The 19,831-nt window shown below is 37.4% G+C and overlaps 1 protein-coding gene across 10 annotated transcripts in view; it reads left to right on the top strand.

The window, feature by feature from the left end:
* Window positions 1-19,831, top strand: part of PTPRD (protein tyrosine phosphatase receptor type D) — a 526,430-nt gene that overhangs the window by 444,148 nt on the left and 62,451 nt on the right. For all 10 annotated transcript variants that reach the window (XM_059924740.1, XM_059924745.1, XM_059924742.1 and 7 more), the window contains one exon: window positions 8,389-8,512. In XM_059924740.1, coding sequence (XP_059780723.1) covers window positions 8,389-8,512 — 124 coding nt within the window. The remainder of the gene's footprint in view (window positions 1-8,388; window positions 8,513-19,831) is intronic.

Here is a 19,831-nt window from a genome sequence, read left to right on the forward strand (position 1 = left end):
AGTAATAGAAATAAAAGCAAAAATAAACAAACTAATCAAACTTACAAGCTTCTGCCCAGCAAAGGAAACCATAAACAAAATGGAAAGACAACCTATGGACTGGGAGAAAGTATTTGGAAATGATGCAAACAACAAGGACTTAATTTTCAAAATATACAAACAGTTCACACAACTCCATAACAAAAAAACAAACAACCAAATTGAAAAATGGGCAGAAGACCTAAATAGACATTTCTCCAAAGAAGAGATACAGATGGCCAATGTGAAAAGATGCTCAACATCACTAGTTATTAGAGAAATACAAATCAAAACTACAATGAGGTATCACCTCACACCCGTCAGAATGGCCATCATTGAAAAGTTTACAAATAATAAATGCTGGAGAGGGTGTGGAGAAAAGGGAACCCTCCTACACTGTTGATGAGAATGTAAATTGGTACAGCCACTGTGGAAAACAATATAGAGGTTTCTAAAAAAACTAAAACTAGAATTGCCATATGATCCAGCAATCCCACTCCTGGGCATATATCTGGAGAAAACTCTAATTTGAAAAGATACACGCACCCCAGTGTTCATAGCAGCACTATTTACAATAGCCAAGACATGGAAGCAACCTAAATGTTCATCAACAGATGAATGGATAAAGAAGATGTGGTACATACATACAATGGAATACTACTCAGCCATTAAAAAAAAAAGAATGAAATAATGCCATTTGCAGCAACATGGATGGACCTAGCAGTTATCATACTAAATGAAGTAAGTCAGACAGAGACAAATATCATATGATATCACTTATATGTGGAATCTAAAATATGATACTGATGAACTTCTTTACAAAAGAAACAGACTCACAGACATAGAAAACAAACTGAATCTGGAAAAGAATATACATATGTATAACTGAATGACTTTGATGTATACCTGAAACATTGTAAATCAACTTTACTTCAAGTTAAAAAAAAAAAAGAAAAACATGCCAAAAAAGAATTAATATTAAAAAATAAAATTAAAAAGGCTTCATTACAGAAATACACAGTCAATGGCAGATTGCTCTTCTAAACCTCAGAAAGGACTTGAGAATATCTAGGGGCAAACCACACTGAAGACCAAATGGGCCTACTGATGGGGAACTATGTGGAATGATAGTATTTTTCTGGAGGTTAAGGTCAATGAAAGTTCAGTTCTCTGTATAAAGGATGCTTAGTCTGACCCATAGTTTGGTTAGTCAAGTAGCTGCTCTGTTACTTCTATATAATTAAATCTTGTTAGTTGTTTTAAAACACAGAAAAACAGGATATATCTTTTTTGTGGTTTCTCTTTGATGAGTTTCTAAAGGGAATTTTTTGAGGTTTTCTACTGGTGGAGTGAGAAGTGGAAGACAGAGCAACTTGTATGGTGTTTTGCACATGGGAATAATATTTTTCTTCTGGATAGAGAAGTTGAAATTTTAAATCATATTTAAAGGGCTTTGCTGTAAGATGATGACTTCAGCTTTGTCAAAAAAGGTCAGTCTCATAACAAGATGTAATTTTACTCAATGACTGTAATCTGATGTGCAAATTCATGAGCACTTTTTTGTTTTGAATTTAGAATTGTAAATATAGATCAGAAGCACTATAGAGATTTTTGTTCCTAGCTTTCCCACTGTGTTTCAGGAGAACAACTGAAAGGCATGTGTGAAACAGTCAAGGGATCTTCTCCAACTTGGCCAGACAGGAAGCATAGCACGGTGGCTAGTCACTCAAATGGGGGCAGGGGAGGGGTGCAGGGTACAGAATACCTCTGCCCCAAATCTAGCTTCTCTACCTAGTAACTGTCTGGCTCTGAGAAGGTAATTTAACTTCTCTCCACCTCAGTTTCCTCATCTACAGAATTATGATAATAATGGAAACTAATTCCAGGGTCTGTTTGAAGATAAGATAGCTTAAGATATGTGAAGCACAAAGAAATGTAAATGAGAATTAAATGTTACGTAAATGTTAGTTATCATATGAAATACTTACATTTTAATTCTAGCTTTTTATCAAGAATACAGGGCAAAATTGTAAATCCATAAGTTAAAACATAGCTTTTATTTCCACTTACCTATTTTTTTCTTCTTACCTATTTTAAGGCAAAGTTACAGTTGATTAAAGAAAAAATTAGAACTTTCAGACCATCAAGTTAAAGACTACATAAATGCAAAATACTTGATATTAGCAAGTATTTAGCTAGGGCCTTCCCTTTCTTCTTTAAGTTACAGGGGGATTTTCCTTTTATTTTGTCACTTTTTCTCAGTAAGGCTAAGGCAGGGAGTTGAAGATGTGTTAGCATTAGAGTGATTCGGTCAAAAGCTACTGGGGGGAGGAAGGGGAGTGTGTCATGTGTCAAGTGTGCAGGTGGGGAGGCTGTGCAGATTGGTATGGCATCTTGGTAAAGTTTTAGATGCTACATAGGGTTCATCTGGCACATCTTCAAGGGCATTGTTGATTGGAGAAACAAAAGTTAATATTATGAAATAGCATTCTTGTTTATAAATTCTGTGACAGTGTAACATCCACATTTCATGGAAATTCTTTAAAAGTCTATTAATCAACTTTTGGTTGAATAAGTCTACTTTACTTCATTTCCAACTTGCAAAATTCTCAGGGGAGGCTGAAGAGGACCTGGTTAGGATTCTGGCTCAAGAGGGTCGAAGTTTGGATTGAGTGACAAGAAGGAGGTAGATCCCAAGTGAATGTTGTTTGGATAAAGAAGGAGGTAGATCCCAACTGAATGTTGTTTGGATAAAGAAGGAGGTAGATCCCAAGTGAATGTTGTTTGGATAAATAGACACAGAAGGATGAGCGGAGATCATCTGAGAGTCAAGCTCAGGAAAACCAAATACTAACAGCAAGAAATGATTGAATCCACTAGGAACAAGGGTGCTTATATCAAATTGCTTTGAATAATATTGGGGTGGCCTCAGCTTAATCTTACAGTAGGAAGATGCATGGTTATGATGGGCTGGCCAAAATTATAAGGTTGAATTGAAAATCAACTTCTGTATCACTCAAGACCTGTGTTGCTCTTTGTCCATTTTGGCCATTCCATTCTTCCTTGAGAAGCTCTCAACAAGAGAAGCCAGAAAACAAAGAAGCAAAGCAACAGTGTCTTCATTAGCACTAAGAAAAGCCTAAACACTGGGTTTTGAATATTAGGGTCTTATTCATCCATGATATCTTTGCCTCATTAACATGGATAATTGAAATTTGATTTTCCTCAACCAGTTTGTTTTAATCTAAAAGATCTTCTTATACCTCATCTACTTTCAGTAGTTATTCTTCTTTACTGAGTTTACTGCTCTCAGCATTCTGACAAGCTCCAAAATAATGACCTATGCTGTGTATTGTTAAACATTCAGCCAGACAGATAGATACAGATGGATGGATATGTGTTGCACAAAGACAAGTCAGCATTATTTAATCAATGTTTGTTTGATCCGTGTAAAACGAGTATAAATGTAAGCTGCATCCCATCTGCTTTATCATCCATGGGAAGCCAACCTCATTTTTAAATCCTGATTTCTTATGTAATGGCCCCAGAATGACACAGTGTTGGGCTGCACCCCTTAGGCCTACAAGGCCTGTACTTGCCCAGCTCCAAGACCGAAGAAGGAGCCCAGAGTCAGCGACAGAGATATCAATGAATTTATATAAGCACTTAGCTTCTCTTAATCCGATTAAACAGAGCATCCACAAACCAATCTTGGCCATGCCATTTAGAGGCAGAGACATATTTCTAAGGTACACATAGACATGTATCTATACAGACAAAGAGATTTCAGTTTTCCTGCTAGAGTTTAAAAAGGCCTCCTTGTTTTTTTTCTTCACTCTCAGAGACCAGAAGATTACAATTCCTGAGAACCCAGGTAGATCATTTACATCTCAAAGGCACAAGAAGAGAAATACCAATTCCCTCTCGAAAGCTAACTTCCTCTTAGGGCATATGCAAAAAAAAACAGTTTTAGAATGTCAAAAGAGTCCCATCTTGGACATTTTCAGGGATTTTTTTTTTCAGTTTCTAAATAGCCAATTCACTTTAAACAAATACCAGTGATAGACAGTAATACATATCATTCACTCACATTCACATGGCTCACTTTCAGAGGAACATGAATCAACATTCAAGCTAACCTTCGCCTCAGCTGTCAGCTCAGCCTCTTTGCCTTTCTTAATATAAAAAGCAACTCCCAGGCCCGAGCTGCGGCCACTGTTTTCCCACTGTAACGGCGGCCAATATCTCCACAGCAGCCTTGGGGTGTCTGTGAGAGTTCTGTGAACTGTCTCGGTGGCCCCCATTCATCAAGGCAGCCACTACCGGGCCCCGCATACTAGTGGACGGCCCCCCGGGATTTCTCCGCAACTTTCAGGATTATCCCCACAACTTTTGGGTCCCACATTAGTGGACGGCCACCCCGGGATCACACCCGTAACCTTCAGGCCCCACTTGATAGTGGACGGCCCCTACAGCTTGCCGTTCCCCGTCCTTCCTTCCCGACATCCCGGCGCTCACGGGAGTTTCCTCCGTCTCCTGGCCGCTCCGCCAGTTGCTGGGCTGCACCCCCGCGGGCCTGCCAGGCCTGTGCTTGCCCAGCTTCAAGACTGAAGAAAGAGCCCGGAGTCGGCGACAGAGACGTCAGTGGTTTTATGAATGGGGGAGCTTACAGGTCTGAAGCGAGGTCCTGGAGCGACATCCCACCAAGACCAGACAGCAGACAGCAGCGGGCAGAACAGGGCGGCAGCCTTCGTGACGGGGGGAGGGGAGGTTACCAGTTACGTGGGGAATTGACTTCAGGTTGTCTTCGTTGGTTACCAGGGAAACTAGCAGAGGGGCACGCCCCTCACCGCCCCTTTGATAAGCTATCAGGTGGAGATGTTCTGATCTAAAGAGTAGAACCATCACTAGCCGGGGCCTGGGGCAAGTATGTAGGAAGGTCAGTCCTGTGAGTAGGGTCTAGGTGAAGCAGACAGTGGTCGAGCAGGGGATGTACAGAGAGCAAGAGAACAGCCATCTTGGGTGGCCTGGTCATACACACAGGATGATCAGTTGGAAAGAAATATCATTTGGACTGATGAGATAAAGGATAGTTATGTTGGGCTTCCCTGGTGGCGCAGTGGTTGGGGATCTGCCTGCCAATGCAGGGGACACGGGTTCGAGCCCTGGTCTGGGAGGATCCCACATGCCGCGGAGCGGATAGGCCCGTGAACCACAATTACTGAGCCTGCGCGTCTGGAGCCTGTGCTCCGCAACGAGAGAGGCCGCGATAGTGAGGGGCCCGCGCACCGCGATGAGGAGTGGCCCCCGCTTGCCGCAATTGGAGAGGGCCCTTGCACGTAGACGAGGACCCAGCACAGCCATAAATAAATAAATAAAATAAAATAAAAATTAAAAAAAAAAAAAAAGGATAGTTATGTTGAAGTCTTTTTCATAGGTTGGGCTTCTTCGCTTTGCAATGGCTTTCTGGATAGTGAAGTAGCACCGTGGCTTAGTAATTACCAGCTGTTAATCATCAGTGAGCTTTGAAATCACCCAAACCTGGGTTTGAGGGTAAATGTATGAAGGTAAATGTATGAGGGTAGCTGTATGAGCAAATTACTTAACCACCAAAATGTCCGCCACAGAGAAGTCCCTCAGTAAAATTTATTGAATTAGTCTTTCTTTACTTCAGTTTCCTTGTCTACAAAATGGAGAAAACAACAATACCTACCTCATAACATTTGTGAAAATTAAACAGGATACTGCATGTAAAGCATAATGACCTGGCAGCTATTATTACCATTATCCGATTACCTGCAGGTCTTTATCTCTTGGGTCACACTTTAAGCCTAAACATATTAACATATGTGATATACAAGCTTATGTTTCCATTACTGGTTTTTAAACTCTTCTATGTAGGTATCAAATACATCATGCAGACGGCTGCAAATGTGTGGCAAGAGTGGAAATGAACATGAGTTCACAGTGTCTTTAAGTTGGTAGATGCAGTTTCATTAGTCTAATTAAATGCATGCCATTTACACATATATGAGTGATCGTAACCTGAGGAACAAGGCCATCAGAGGGAGTAAGGTCTTCCACCAAAGGAATGACTGTATATCAGTGAGCTTAGGATCTTCTTGGGATATTTTAGAGAATGATGTGTAGGAAGCTTATGTACTCAGTAATGCTCATCGGTGTAAAGTGGAATATCAGTGGTAGTTGTACTTTCAGGATCACACACTTAATTACTAAGCCATATGATAATGAATGTTAAAGTATTAAACTAGTAATGCACTGCACATTGCAGTTTCCAAAGTCTGTTCTCTAACTCCCATGTTAAAAGAAGGAATTACTCCATGATTTCTCTTTATGAACTTTTCTCAGCAACAGTTATTCATCAGTTCAATTCATTTAAAAAACATTTGTTAAACCATTTATTGAGGCCTTTGTAGATGCAAAGACGACTAAAGGTGTCTAGGTAGGATGCTGGCTAAGGACTCCAGAATTTAAGCTGAAGGTCACCCAGAGCCAGTGGAAGTTCTTAAACAGGGTCCTAACCTATCCAAGGCTGTGCTTTAGAATGTCTACTTTGGTATGAAGAATGGATTGGAGTGAGAGTTTAGAGAAGGGATTCCAATCAGACATCAGATACTGAAGGACTGGGATTTAGGGGATGATAGATTTGGGACGGATCTGAGAATTTTTTAAGGCAGGCTTGGTCACTGAATGGAGCTGCTTTGTGTGGAGAAGGCTCAAGGTTGACTTGAGGGCTGCCACCCAGGCATCTGAATGCTTCAACTCCCTTTAGCTCATGGCATACTTGGAGAGGAGTACATTCTGCAGAGGAGATGATGAGCTTCCCTGGAAAAGCAGACTAAAAGACCCCTAATTACATTATTCTTTAGACTCTAAGACGTGGATAATTATTTTGCTGAGTACTGTTCAATGATTGACTAGTTTATATACAGATTAGCATAGGCTAAGAAAGGAAAAAGGGTTTTATAATCCTTAGTAAATTAGAAGCTTCAATCTGTACTGCTGAGAATTTTTGTATGTTTGGAGGCTTATTCATGACTGTTAATAGGCTTGACTCCTTACACTTGTGAGTTTTATTATCGTGCTGAACTCTATCCATTTTAACACAAATGTGTGCATCCTTAATATTGTAACAGCTGTTGGATATATTTTACTTTCAAGTTCTACATAGCCACATAAAAGCGTGGAAAATATCTGGTATCAAAAATAACTGTTAAAAATTTTATGAACATAACAAAGTGTTTTTACTTTTTAAAGAATTTCATCTGTATATAAACCTAATTTATCATTAATTATGTCTGAAAACTTGATTGTGATCATTGAAAATCATGTTTCTATAATTACTGAACTCATATTTCCATATACCATGCAACTATAAGTCTTAAAAAAATGTCAGTATGCTATGATGAAAGAAAAAGTATTTTGATTTCCGTAACATTGCAGGACATTAAAAAGTTCCCCAGAGTTTTATATCAAAGCCTGAATTCAGTCTCAAAATAATGGTTCTGCTTTAACCATAAAGAACTTTATATATTATTTTATATCTGTGAAATATTTACTTTAGATTATTGAACAACTCTGGTTGAACTAAGGCATCAAGGAAAGACATTAAAAATCAGAAAAAGTAAGTTTAAAATAAAGAATAAAAAGCAAACTTTGTAAACATGATAACACATAATGATAAATTAAGAAGCGATTAGATCCTATCTGCATTAGATTATAAATTAATATTCTAAGAAGATTATTTGATTTAACTGACCTCCCTTCTTTACTGTTATTCTTAACTGTTTGAATTGTACAAATTGCCTTGTGATAGTGGTCATAGTACGTTTCGGAGAAACAGACAAAATTTTAAGTTGCCCTCAAGATGTAAGCCTGCAGGTGAAGAAAGAATCGCCTGTGCCTAGTGAATCCAGTGAATGATCAGTCAACTTAAAGAACGAGGTTAGGTCCACATAGGAAAGGGTAAGCAAGATAAAATAATGTTCACAGAACTAGAGAACTGGAAGGAATATTGAACCAAGATAACTTGTAAACTACAGCAGCAGAGAAGGAAATGGAAAAGTGAAAAAAAAAAAACCAACCTGCCTTTCCACTATTAACAGAACACCTATATTGATTTCTTTTTTCCATTTGAATCAGTGTTGGTGACTATCACTGCTTTTTCCTATGATTAATCATTTCATCTTATGCTGGTTATATTAGCGTTCAGCTTCACAGCTAGGGTCATCTTGATGAAGTGTAGCTTCAGAATTTTCTTTTTAAATCGTTTGTCACTCGTGATAAATGCCTATAATCTGATGTTATTCAGTATTGATTTTATGTATGTGTGCTGTTTTTCTTTTCAAGTCAATTGACCCTGGCCAGCAGTTCACATGGGAACATTCCAACTTGGAAGTAAACAAACCAAAGAACAGATATGCAAATGTAATCGCATATGATCATTCCCGAGTTCTCCTATCAGCAATAGAAGGTAAGGAAATGCAGATGTTATTTATACCTTTATTTTCGTGGGTTTAAATTGTGCATGAAAATATAGTTTTAACTAGGTGTTCAGCCATCTATGACAACAGTTACTCAAGATTTAGGCACTGCGTGTTCTCACTTTTTCTTTTTCATACAAATATACCAATCCTTGAGCACACAATATCCTTGACACCATGTAACACGAGGGCATTCCTCATTACCTTCTTGCTTCTACCCTGGATGAAAGATTTCATAATGCAGTTCATGTTTATATAGGGGAAGCAAATTGAGGTTGCCCATTTTACTGATGGCTGCTGATGGTTATGAATAAACAGGTGATTGTCAGAAGATGCCCATAGACTGTTACTTAAAAATGGTGAGGGGTTTGTTTGTCAATAACTCTGGATAACCACTAGGAACAGTCAAAAAGTTAGGAGTGGTGATGTGATGATTAATAAAAATTAAGCACATTAGAAGTGTCTGGCTCATCTAATTTGTGGACTGCTTGGTAATCTCTCTCACAATTGTAGTAGTAAGGAGTTTATTCCAGAAGGAATGATTGCTCCTAGAAGATGAGGATTATTCCTCGAATATACCTAGCTTCTCTGAAGTATTCATGAGAGTATTATCCATTCACCCCTTTCCAATAATAAATCCTTCTCACATGGCATATTAAAGACACTTAGGAGCTCATGTTCAGCACTCGGCATTTTGTTAGCCTTTTATGGACATGGTAGTGCATTGGATTGCTGCTCTTAGAAAGTAGTTTACAATGTCACTTAAATCCTAACCTGGACTACCAACTGCCACATACCACATTCATCCTCATTGGCATTCAGAAGAGCTTTGTGGCTTTTTCATACTTGAAAGTTCACTGCTTACCCTCTTCCAGATGTTTTATGAAACATTAAATAATACCAGCTTCAGACCCAGACCTTTTTAGTACCTTACAGTTGAAACATTTTCATCTATAGTTGTTCAAGTATCTTTCCCTTTTTTCTGCTTCCGAAATCTATGATGACCACCACTTTATCTCATAACTCTGACCAAGTCCTACCTGCCTCCCTAGTATCCAAAGTTAATTTGAAAGTGAGACTCTGCTTAAAAGCTTTCCCAGTCAGCACCAAAGGCAACAACACATTGAATTCCAATTTTGGAGGAATAAGAACGACATTTTTGCATTTGAGCAAGTCCATACCTCAGTCCCCTTTTCTCAAAATGGTATTATGTGGCATAGATATATTTTGGAAAATTCTCACAATCGATTTTACTTTTGATGTTGGAAAATGTCTTAATCCCTTTTTGAGCCAATTAAAGATGCTAGGTGTTCAGGAGTTAACTTTTTTCCATATTGAAAAAATTGATCAGTTTTATCAAAGTTTCACCAATGCTAGTTCAAGCGGGATAGTGTCAAATAGGTAGTTGCTTCTTTTGAGGTCCTGTTTAAAAACTGTAAATGGTATATGTGGATGATTAGCATATAGGGTTTACATTTTACCTATTTCCCATTTTAAAATGTAAAAAACTATAGTAGCAATTTCTTGTCTCAAGTCTCTTAAATCATATCCATAGTAAATAAGAAACTAAACCAAGTCACACATAGAGGAGAGAAATCTTTTTTCTCAATAGTGAAGCAAGGTAAATTATAAAAGTAAAATAAATGAATGTAAGCTGAGAACCCAGTTGGCATGATCTTGGCTAGAGAACTTGTCATTCTGCCTTTGCTGTATTGTAGCATTGTTTCCACTCAGAATTAGGTCATTCAGTACTACCACTTCCCTGTACTTTTGCCTGCTTTGTCATTATTTTCCTTAACCTGTTATTTTCCACCATCTTAACAGTAAAGTATGTCGAAGGACAAAGAATGTTCCTCGTACCTTTATTATGATAGTTGGAAACTATGTACATTTCATTCCTATGCTATTTTTACAGTATAAGAGCCAAAGCAGTTGAATCAGACTAAAACCTGCCTTTTTATAGCTCTGTGCCCACAAATACACCCTAAATCTAGAGGTGACCTAGAAACCAAAAGTTTTTCAATTTTAAGTGTTATGCAAAAGGTTAGAAGCATTTAATTGAAGTTTATGGGCTATACAGAGAGCTTTAATCTAGATTACAACCATGAACAGCATTTTATCTTTGACTAAGCCCTAGCCAGCAGATATTTAAGGGGAAAAGCAATCATCCTATATCTTAAGCACAGAAAAAATACCAGCAACTGGAACCACAGAAGCACTAACTGAGGCTTCTCCTATAAAGGGAGCTTTGATAACACAGAGCCAGATTTTTAAAGTATATTAAAATGTTAAGTGACTTCATGCACAATTTATAAAATGTAACGTGCTTGTTTTGGGTTCTACCCGTGGTGATAACTTACATGACTGTGGTTGAGTGTTTTATTTGGGGCGTTTTTGTTGTTGCTCTTCTCTCAGTGGCTCTGATCACTCTCTTCATATTACTTTGCAGAGTGATCTGATGACATCAAAGAAAAAACTGGGTGTTGCCACAGTGACTCATGTTGTCTTTATCTTGGTTTAATAGAGCAAAACTTTTAACATACTTCCACTGAAAGATGACAGGGGAAAAACTTAAAAGAATCAGGAATTGTGTATGGGCACCAATGTGCTTACTGAACCCCTTGAAAATAGTGACACTTCATGACGTGTTTCCGAATTACAATTATTTTATGTATGCTGGGGAAAATGCAGAATAAATTCAAGAGAGTCCTAATTACAAAATGCTCACAATTGTTGAATTAGAGAGTAAGCAGTATGAAAATACAATTGAATTTTTGACCAATGCAGTTACTGTTGGGATCCCAACATGTTTAAGCAGTTCTTAAGAGAAAATAGTAATTCCTGAAAAAAAGAGATGATGGGATTTATTTTAATGATTTAAGATAAATATTGTCAAAGAAGACTAAATGGAAACTAATATTTATATGTGAATAAAATAATATAAAATAATATGCTTAATCTTATAGATGCCAAAGTTGTCCAGAAAGTATACTTTTATTAAAGTACGAAAAGAGAAATGGACAAACCAAAAGATGAAAAGCAAGTTTGGGTCACAGCTCTGTCACTAAGTAGTTATGTAACCTTGACTTTTCTGAGTATCAATTTCCCCAGTGCTAATATCTTTTACTTTTGAGTTCTCTAAGAGTCAGCTCTATGTAGTTTTCATATCAACTATCTTATTTACTGTACTCACTGGAGCTTATTTACTGTACTCACTGGAGCTCAAACAGAGAATCAGCCCTGACTCTCTCAGTGTAAAAGGTGAACAATTAATATAGCTTAAATTAGAATTGAGCTCTTCTGATTCCTCAATCCAGGCTTCCATAGGCCCACATCACTCACACTGCTTTCCTACTGATACAGGATGTGACTGTAACTAAGTAGCTTAGCATGGATCCGAACACCCAGCCTTGCCTTTTTACCTAAAAAGTCCATTTTATCATTTGGTATCATGGCTAACACAAACTTCATATTAAATATTTCATTTCCCTCTTTATGGCCTAACTTTTCTGAGGCAGTGACACAAAAGGGGGAATCATCAGTGACCCAAATGCATCAGAGTCCTACAATTGCAGAATGTTACATCTGTCCCTCACAGGTGATCTACTTAGCTCAAATATCTTTTTATGTATCTTCAACTTCTTATAAACTCAGGAATATCAATTAGTGGTAGATTATTAATTGTACTGCCTTGTAACTATCAAAAATTCAATCTAACTATTACAGTCCTATATAAAAAAAGTTTTGTTTTGTTTTTTTTGTAAAATAGAATTACTCTTCACTGCTGCCAGTACTATATTTCTATTAGTAGGATTATAATTAACATTTCACTTTAAAAGTCATGTTGACATGGAATTTTTTAAAATCGTTGGCCAGGCCTAAATATAGAGCAAAATTTAAAACCCTCCTTTTAAATTCGACAACAAAGACAAGACGTTATGATAGACATGACTGTCTTGGTATTTACCATGTGTTGGGCATCATGTCATAGATTTTATATACAGAGTATAAAATCATGTATAGTTGTTATTTATAGTGTTCAGAACAACCTCAAAAGCTAGTTGTTATCATCCAATTTAATAGACAAGGAAACTGTTAAACTTTAAAAAGTCAAGTAACTTGTTTATAATCATTAGCTAGTTACTGGCAGAGCCAAAATTTTAACATATGAGTCAGTTGGACTCAAGAAGCCTCTTCTTTCCAATAGGTCACTTAAGACTGTAGCCACCTTTGAATCATAATGGCCGAGCCTATACATATCAACCTAATTCAAAAACTGCCTTTTTGGCTGGGATGACTGTCTAGGAATTTTGAAATATACATTGTGAAACACTTATGATAGAAATCTTAGAGCCAGAGGTCTTCAACTGTGTTCTTAGACTTCTGTCAAAGTGAATTTTTCCAAAGAATAAGCGATATATAAGTGGCTTTCAGGTGGATTTTTTTATTTGTTTAATATTACTTTTTGAGGTATCTTAGGAAGAATATGAAATAAGAAGACAGTAACTAAATCCCAGTTTTAGCAGCTATGTGACCTTGGGCATGTAACTTAGTTCAGTTAACCCTTTGGGGGGAGCTGGTTCCTTTTGAGAATCTGATGAACATTTTAAATCCCACTTGCAAAGAAAAGGCACCTACACACTTTATCTGTACACTAATATCATAGAGTTCACAGACACACAATCTCTTTGCAAGCCCATTCTCCAGTTTAGGGGCCCCTGACTTAGTGTCTTTTGTTCTGGTTCTTCCTAAAATGAGAATGTATAAGATCCTTCCTGCTATTCCGAAAATTCTGAAGGTTGATTCTAAATCCAGGGATCATAGATAAATATTAAATCTTGGACATTAAGAGATTACTCTTTTGAGGGAAAAAAAAAAACCCACGCATTTAATCCAGAGGGTTTACTCAAATAGAATTATTGGCTGGTATGTGTCTCTCCTACTGCACCAGGTTTAAATGGTTTTATCTAAAAGAGTTAGAAATGACAAAGAGTAAAGCGCTTCATGCCATATGCATTTTTTAACACCAGTGCTTGTTAATCTGATAAAGGCAGCTTAGTAAAATATGGGTTTGTTTTATTTTTTTCTAGTTTTGGGGGAATATATTTAGCTTCAAACCATAAATATGTTTATTCACTTCATCTCTATAATGAAGAGGTACCTTCCTACAAGGGCCTGTGTATTTTTCAAGAACTACTTTCCTATTAAATCATCTTGCTTCTGAAGAGATTATTTGGACAAGTTACTGTGCCTTGGTTTCCTCATCTGTGCAACAGAATTAATAGTAATACCTACTTCCTAGAATTATTAGGAGGATTTAATGAATTAATACATGTAAAGCCTTTAGATGAATGTTTGGCACAAAGAAAATACCTAATAAATATTGGGAACTATTAAAGTTATCATTGCTGTTATGAATTTTATTACTACTATTGATAGATCCTTTTATCCACAGATGGAATTTCTTTTGTATATGATCTATGGAAAAATTAATAATATCCAAATGAGAAAGCTGCATATACTTGCAGCACTCTGTGAAGCAAAAGAAAATATTGGTGCTTGATACATGGAAACGAGACCTATAATAGCATTACAAATTTCAACAAGAGGAAGAATGTGTTCTTTTAAATGGAAATCCAAAATGTATCATCTGCTGTTTGATTTATATAATAGGAGCAACTCAAGACAACTCCAACTGTAAATAATATAGATGATGTTACAACAACTTCATTATCTGTGAGATGCGCAATTTAGCACCTTTAAAATGAGGAAGCAGCTCACAGAATCACTGCCCCTAAGATAAATCTAAATTTAAAAAGTAAAGAGAAGAAACTACTGATATTCCCCTGTACTATCGGTTTGCCATCTGCCACCACACTTGTGCTCTACGCTTAAGTCCTGTCTTAGCTTCTTCTGTATAATGTTCAAAGGTAAATCTCTACCGATTTGTTTAAAACAGCGGTCAGCACATGGTAACATTCTCCAGTTTCACATCTTATCCATGCTGTGAGTTATCTTTTTTTTTTTTTTAACAGGCCATATCTAATAACCAGATATATTTTCAATAAGTAAAAACAAACAAAAACAAACACAGGAAAATCAGTTAATACCATCTAGCCAACATTTTCTAATAAGCGTTTAATTATATTATAGTGAATATAAATGTTCCATATGAAGCACTAACATTAAAGAATTAAAATTGTTTTCCTCAGTAAAGAATAGCTGTCATGATATTTCCCACATTGACTCAATAAGTATGATTCCTTTTCCTCCCTCTTGGTTCATTCTCTCTCTCATTCTCTCTCTTTCTCTTTCCCCTCTCCCCCAGTCCCAGACACTAATGACTAATCTGTGGGCACCTGGTGTTTGTTTTATTTTGCTCTTGAAATTCTATTTAAACTACCGAAGGAAGTTGGTTAGAATACATGGCTCATCTTAAAAAAAAACAAAAAACAAGGCTAAATCTCATCCCATTATTGGTTGAGTTCATTTTTCTCACATTGTTCAGAACATCAAGCACTGGGTTAGCTCAATTTCTCTAACATTTTCAGTCTTTCAGTTTTCAAATTAATTCTTTTTTTTTTTTTAACATCTTTATTGGAGTATAATTGCTTTACAATGGTGAGTTAATTTCTGCTGTATAACAAAGTGAATCAGCTATACGTATACATATATCCCCATATCTCCTCCCTCTTGCGTCTCCCTCCCTCCCACCCTCCCTATCCCACCCCTCTAGGTGGTCACAAAGCACCATCTCCCTGTGCTATGCAGCTGCTTCCCACTAGCTATCTATTTTACATTTGGTAGTATATATATGTCCATGCCACTCTCTATTTAAATGGCATCTCTCTCCTGCATGCAGCAGAGCAAGTGGTGTGGGGATCTGTTATTCCCCAGCTCCTACCTCAGCCTGCACCTGTGGTGCTTCTTACCTAGAAAAGAGAAAAAGCATTTTTAAGGGATGGCTAGTTGTGTTGGTTTTTTCCTTTACTCTTGTTCCCAGGAAGCTAATCAAAGAGGGACTCAGAAAGCTCTATGAGTTTCTTTTTATCTCCATTTTCTTTAGTTCAGTTATTGGGATTTTCTTTTCATTTGTATTGTACATCTATGCAGATTGTGCTAATGAATCCACACTTCATTACTCTGATGCTGCAGAGAAACCTAAGTCATCTGCGGAATGGCTCTGTTTTTAGAATATAGGCGCAGGTAGTACATGGTTGGGAAGTTAAAAAATAATTATTTTTGTCCTCTCCGTTAATTTTTTTTAATATAGGAATCAGGAAGGGGTCTTCCAGATTTGGAATTACTTTTTGTCGGTAGAGTATTTAAGAATGACTAGGCTTATTTCATTTCTGTTTATCACGTCGATCATGAGAATAACTAGTATCCACTGCTATTTTAGAGATTTCAAATGCATTGACTCATTTGACTCTCACAGGGGTTTTGGGTAAGGAGGTTATGAAAGTGCTGCTCGTAGTTTAAGATATATATATGAGGGGACTGGGGCTCTGAGAGTTTCCTACAGACAGAGCTCCTGTCGTCATACTCTGCATTTCATTTTGACTACTTCATTGCTGAATAAAGCCCTACAATAATTGCATCCTTATTAACATAAGCTAAGTAGACCAAAACTCTGTGACTTGGCTGAACAGGCATGCTTCAGTGGCCCAAAGTCTGCTTTATATTTCAGGGCAAAGTGCCCCCTAACCAGAAATCAGTTCCCTCTGTCACAAGTGCTGATAAGTCCCCAACACGTGTAGCTAATCTTAGAATGCATTCGAAGACAAGCCAATCGCCCACATCCTTCTCTGTAGCCACTCTCATAACCCAGCCTCCTCAGCAGTGCTGAGGAATAGAAAACCAGAGAACGGAGGACGTAGAACATTGAGAGGGTGGAGGCTGGGTTCACATACTCTTTGAAAGGTATCCATTCCACTAACTCATTGTGGTGATGAGCTGCAGTGCCCACAGAGCAACACACGCTTCTAAAAAAGATCGTCCTGCATACGGTAGAAACATGGAGGGTCATTTGCCAAACTGCAGTCACATCCGGGGGGACCTCGGCTGATAATACACTGTGCCTTTGCAAGAAGCGTTTGTTTTTTCTGGTATGTTGCGAAGAGAACCCTTTGTTTTGCTAGTTCTGATGCAGCTGTGGGTGGCTGCCATGGTGGAAGTGAAGGAGAAAGAAGGCCTGTGTCCCTTGAAATCAAATAAATTTACCAGTAGGTTATTATTGGATTTCATCTTTCTATTTTCTGTTCTCTAGTTTTGCCAGTGTCAGCAAACAAAGTAAACAATTTTTTCTGCATTGTGAGTTGTAAAAATTACAATCTAGGTCTTAACTGGCAATTCGTTGTTGTTGGAGTTTTTCCTTTTATTTGTGTATTGAAGTGGTGGAGATGCTATTTACTAAATAAAAGATAGCTTTTGTGCTCTAGTGGATCCTGCGTACTTCCATCTTACAACAGGGAATAAACTGGCTTACCAAGAAAACAATTTCTTTTTGACACAAGCTTTACAAAGGGTTTGCAGAGTGAAAGGAAACAAAAGTGCTGGAGTTTTGATGCCACACTGCAAGGTGGAACAGAGTCAGCCAGTGAGCTGGAGGTCTATCTCCAGCTCTGTAATGCTGTAGTAGTTTGTCTTCTGGAGCCCTGGATGGCATTCTGCCTTCCCTCTAATGCTGCCTCTTACTCATTCTCGCCTCCACAATTCAAGGAAAGCTGCTTTTTCTGAATAGACTGCGTACTAGCCTAGTCCTACCCCCTCCTCTTGTTTTTGAATTTGTTTATTTTTTACCCCACCAGGTTCTAATCAAGGTTTGAAGTATCAATCACACCAAAAAAATCTCATCTCAGCATCTCATCAGAGGTAGAAGCAATAGGAATCAGCTTGAACGATCATCAGAGCATGTTCCTACCTAATCTGAGAGCCACAAAGCCTCTATTTATCTTAAAATAACTTCACAGAGATTTCTGAATCCAAGAAGGTTAAGAATACCACAGAGAGACATCTTATTTTAGAACTCAAAGGGACTTGAGGGAATCAATTTGTCCAACACACATTGTTTAGCAGATAAGCAATCAGAGGTCTGGACAAGTTGAACGGACTGCCCAAATGTCAAAGAGCAACCTACCAGCATGCTGCCCTAGACTGGAGTTCTGGTTTCCTGGTCAATTTCTCTAAAGCCTTAGCATGTGCTTTGTATTGTTCCAAGAGGCACATATGATTTACCCTCCAGTGTGGAGTGACACAAAAGTACACACTTACCCCTTACGATTACTTAATTTCACATCAATAAAATAATTCATGTACTATTTTGGGTCCTGCTTTTTTCACTTAACATCAGAGCGTAAGGCCTTCATTATTAAATTTTTATAATTATAAACACCTCTTGACAAGAGAAATCTTTTCAAATCAAATTATCTGCTGACCTGAAAAAGCTAATGCAAAGCAAGTTGTTTATTTTTTTTAACTGGACCCACATGACCCAATTAGTTCTCATAAAATTAACAAGGGGAAATAAAAACTTATTTTAACCCAGTCATGACAAAACAGCTCAGACAGTGTATTCTTTGACATTTCAACATGCTTTCGAGGTCTTAAAGCATTTCTCAGTATGAGTTAATTATTCATCACGAATATTCTTTCAAACCTAGTAGCTTTATCTTTCCGAGGATTCCTCTCCTTTTGTTAATATTCAAACACACAGGGGAACATTATTCTTAAGCCCTAAAGTGTTAATCCCATGCTTAAATGAAGAAAAATGGCATTACCCCTGCATGTTGAACTCATGATAAATTCTCAAAGTTTTTCAGACAGAAAAACAGGGGAGCCCAAAGTTCATGTCCAGGCTAATTTTTCCACTGAAAGCTATAACTGGCAATTCCCAGTGAATAAAATGAAAGCCTAAACCTGACCCATCCCTGTTTGAATAGCTGTTGGCTATGGCTTGCTGTGCATGAAGAGCACAGAAGCACAGTTCTACCAATCATTCACCTCATCACAATATCTGTTAAAGGCTTGAGTTTTATAGCTCTTAGTTTGCCCAAAACACAAAGACCCAGTATAAAGCATGTAAGTAATAATTTTAAGCACCACAAGAAATAACAGTCCATTATCTGATGAAATAGACTATAACACAGGAATGGGGAATATTGTGGGGTACAATATAAAGTCAAGATCTAGCCTCAGCATTCTCACTTATAAGATTAGAATGATAAACAATTATTATTGGTGTCGGAACTGTTTACATGACTTATTAATTGGAGAATACACATGAAACAATACCTAGGAAATCATGAAAACTTACTTTTATAAATGAAGTAAAGCCAGGGATGCCTAGGAAGAGCAAGTTTTAGATCTAAGCTGTTCTTTTTGGACAATGACATTAAGACCAACTGTCCAAGAGACAATCCTACAGCAGGGCCAATCCTAAGATTTTGCCTATGATGAGCTTCAGACATCTTTTTTATGATCTTGTTATTTTAATAACTCCTGCCCCTCAAAAAAAAAAAAAAAAAAAAAGGCAAGGCACCATTACCATAGTTTTGGACAAAAGTCTCCTTGACTCCAAGAAATAAAAGCAATCAGCTAATTTCTAGTAATCCTATATTCTTTCAGTTCTGCATTTTAACTTAGATTTCTATTCATCATAGCCCCAGAAGAATTCAATTAATTCTCACACGCTTCTCTTGGATCAGTAGTGCATGCTGATTAGTGTTGCATTAGTGGAAAGCCAGCATAGTATTTTTTTTTTTTTCCATTGGGGTTGATTGAAAAATTGTTCTAAATATATCGCATTGAAAGTTGAGGTCTCATCTACCTGAAATACACTGCTCTTTAATTTTAGATTCCAATATGGGGTTAATATTTTTTAGAAGGGCAAGCCACCACCATTTCTCAGATCTTTTCTCATTCCTCTTTCTACACAGCTTGTTATGTTGGGTTGTATGAATATAGGACACATTAGGCCTTAGAGCTTCTAGAGAACACAGCCATCTCTCACATCTCCACATTGCAAAAGACATATGAGAGAACTTACTGGAAGTGTCTTTTTGCCAGAGTGTGTAAAGGGATTTGCCAGGAGGCTTTTATTCCAGGTACTACCTCCTTACAGACAAGTGTCAAAATAGAAGAGGAGCCTCACATTATTTTCAGGATATAAATTTCAGCCTAACAATGAGCTCTCCTATGTATTGAATTATTGTTTTCAATTCTCTTCTTTCCAGAATATCAAGTCCCAAATTCTTAAAGTATTTGGTGATACAGTATGGATCCCAGGTGCCTAATAGCTTTCAGGCAGA

Source organism: Balaenoptera ricei, chromosome 6 (genome assembly GCF_028023285.1).
Source record: "Balaenoptera ricei isolate mBalRic1 chromosome 6, mBalRic1.hap2, whole genome shotgun sequence".
NCBI classification, from domain to species: Eukaryota; Metazoa; Chordata; class Mammalia; order Artiodactyla; family Balaenopteridae; genus Balaenoptera; species Balaenoptera ricei.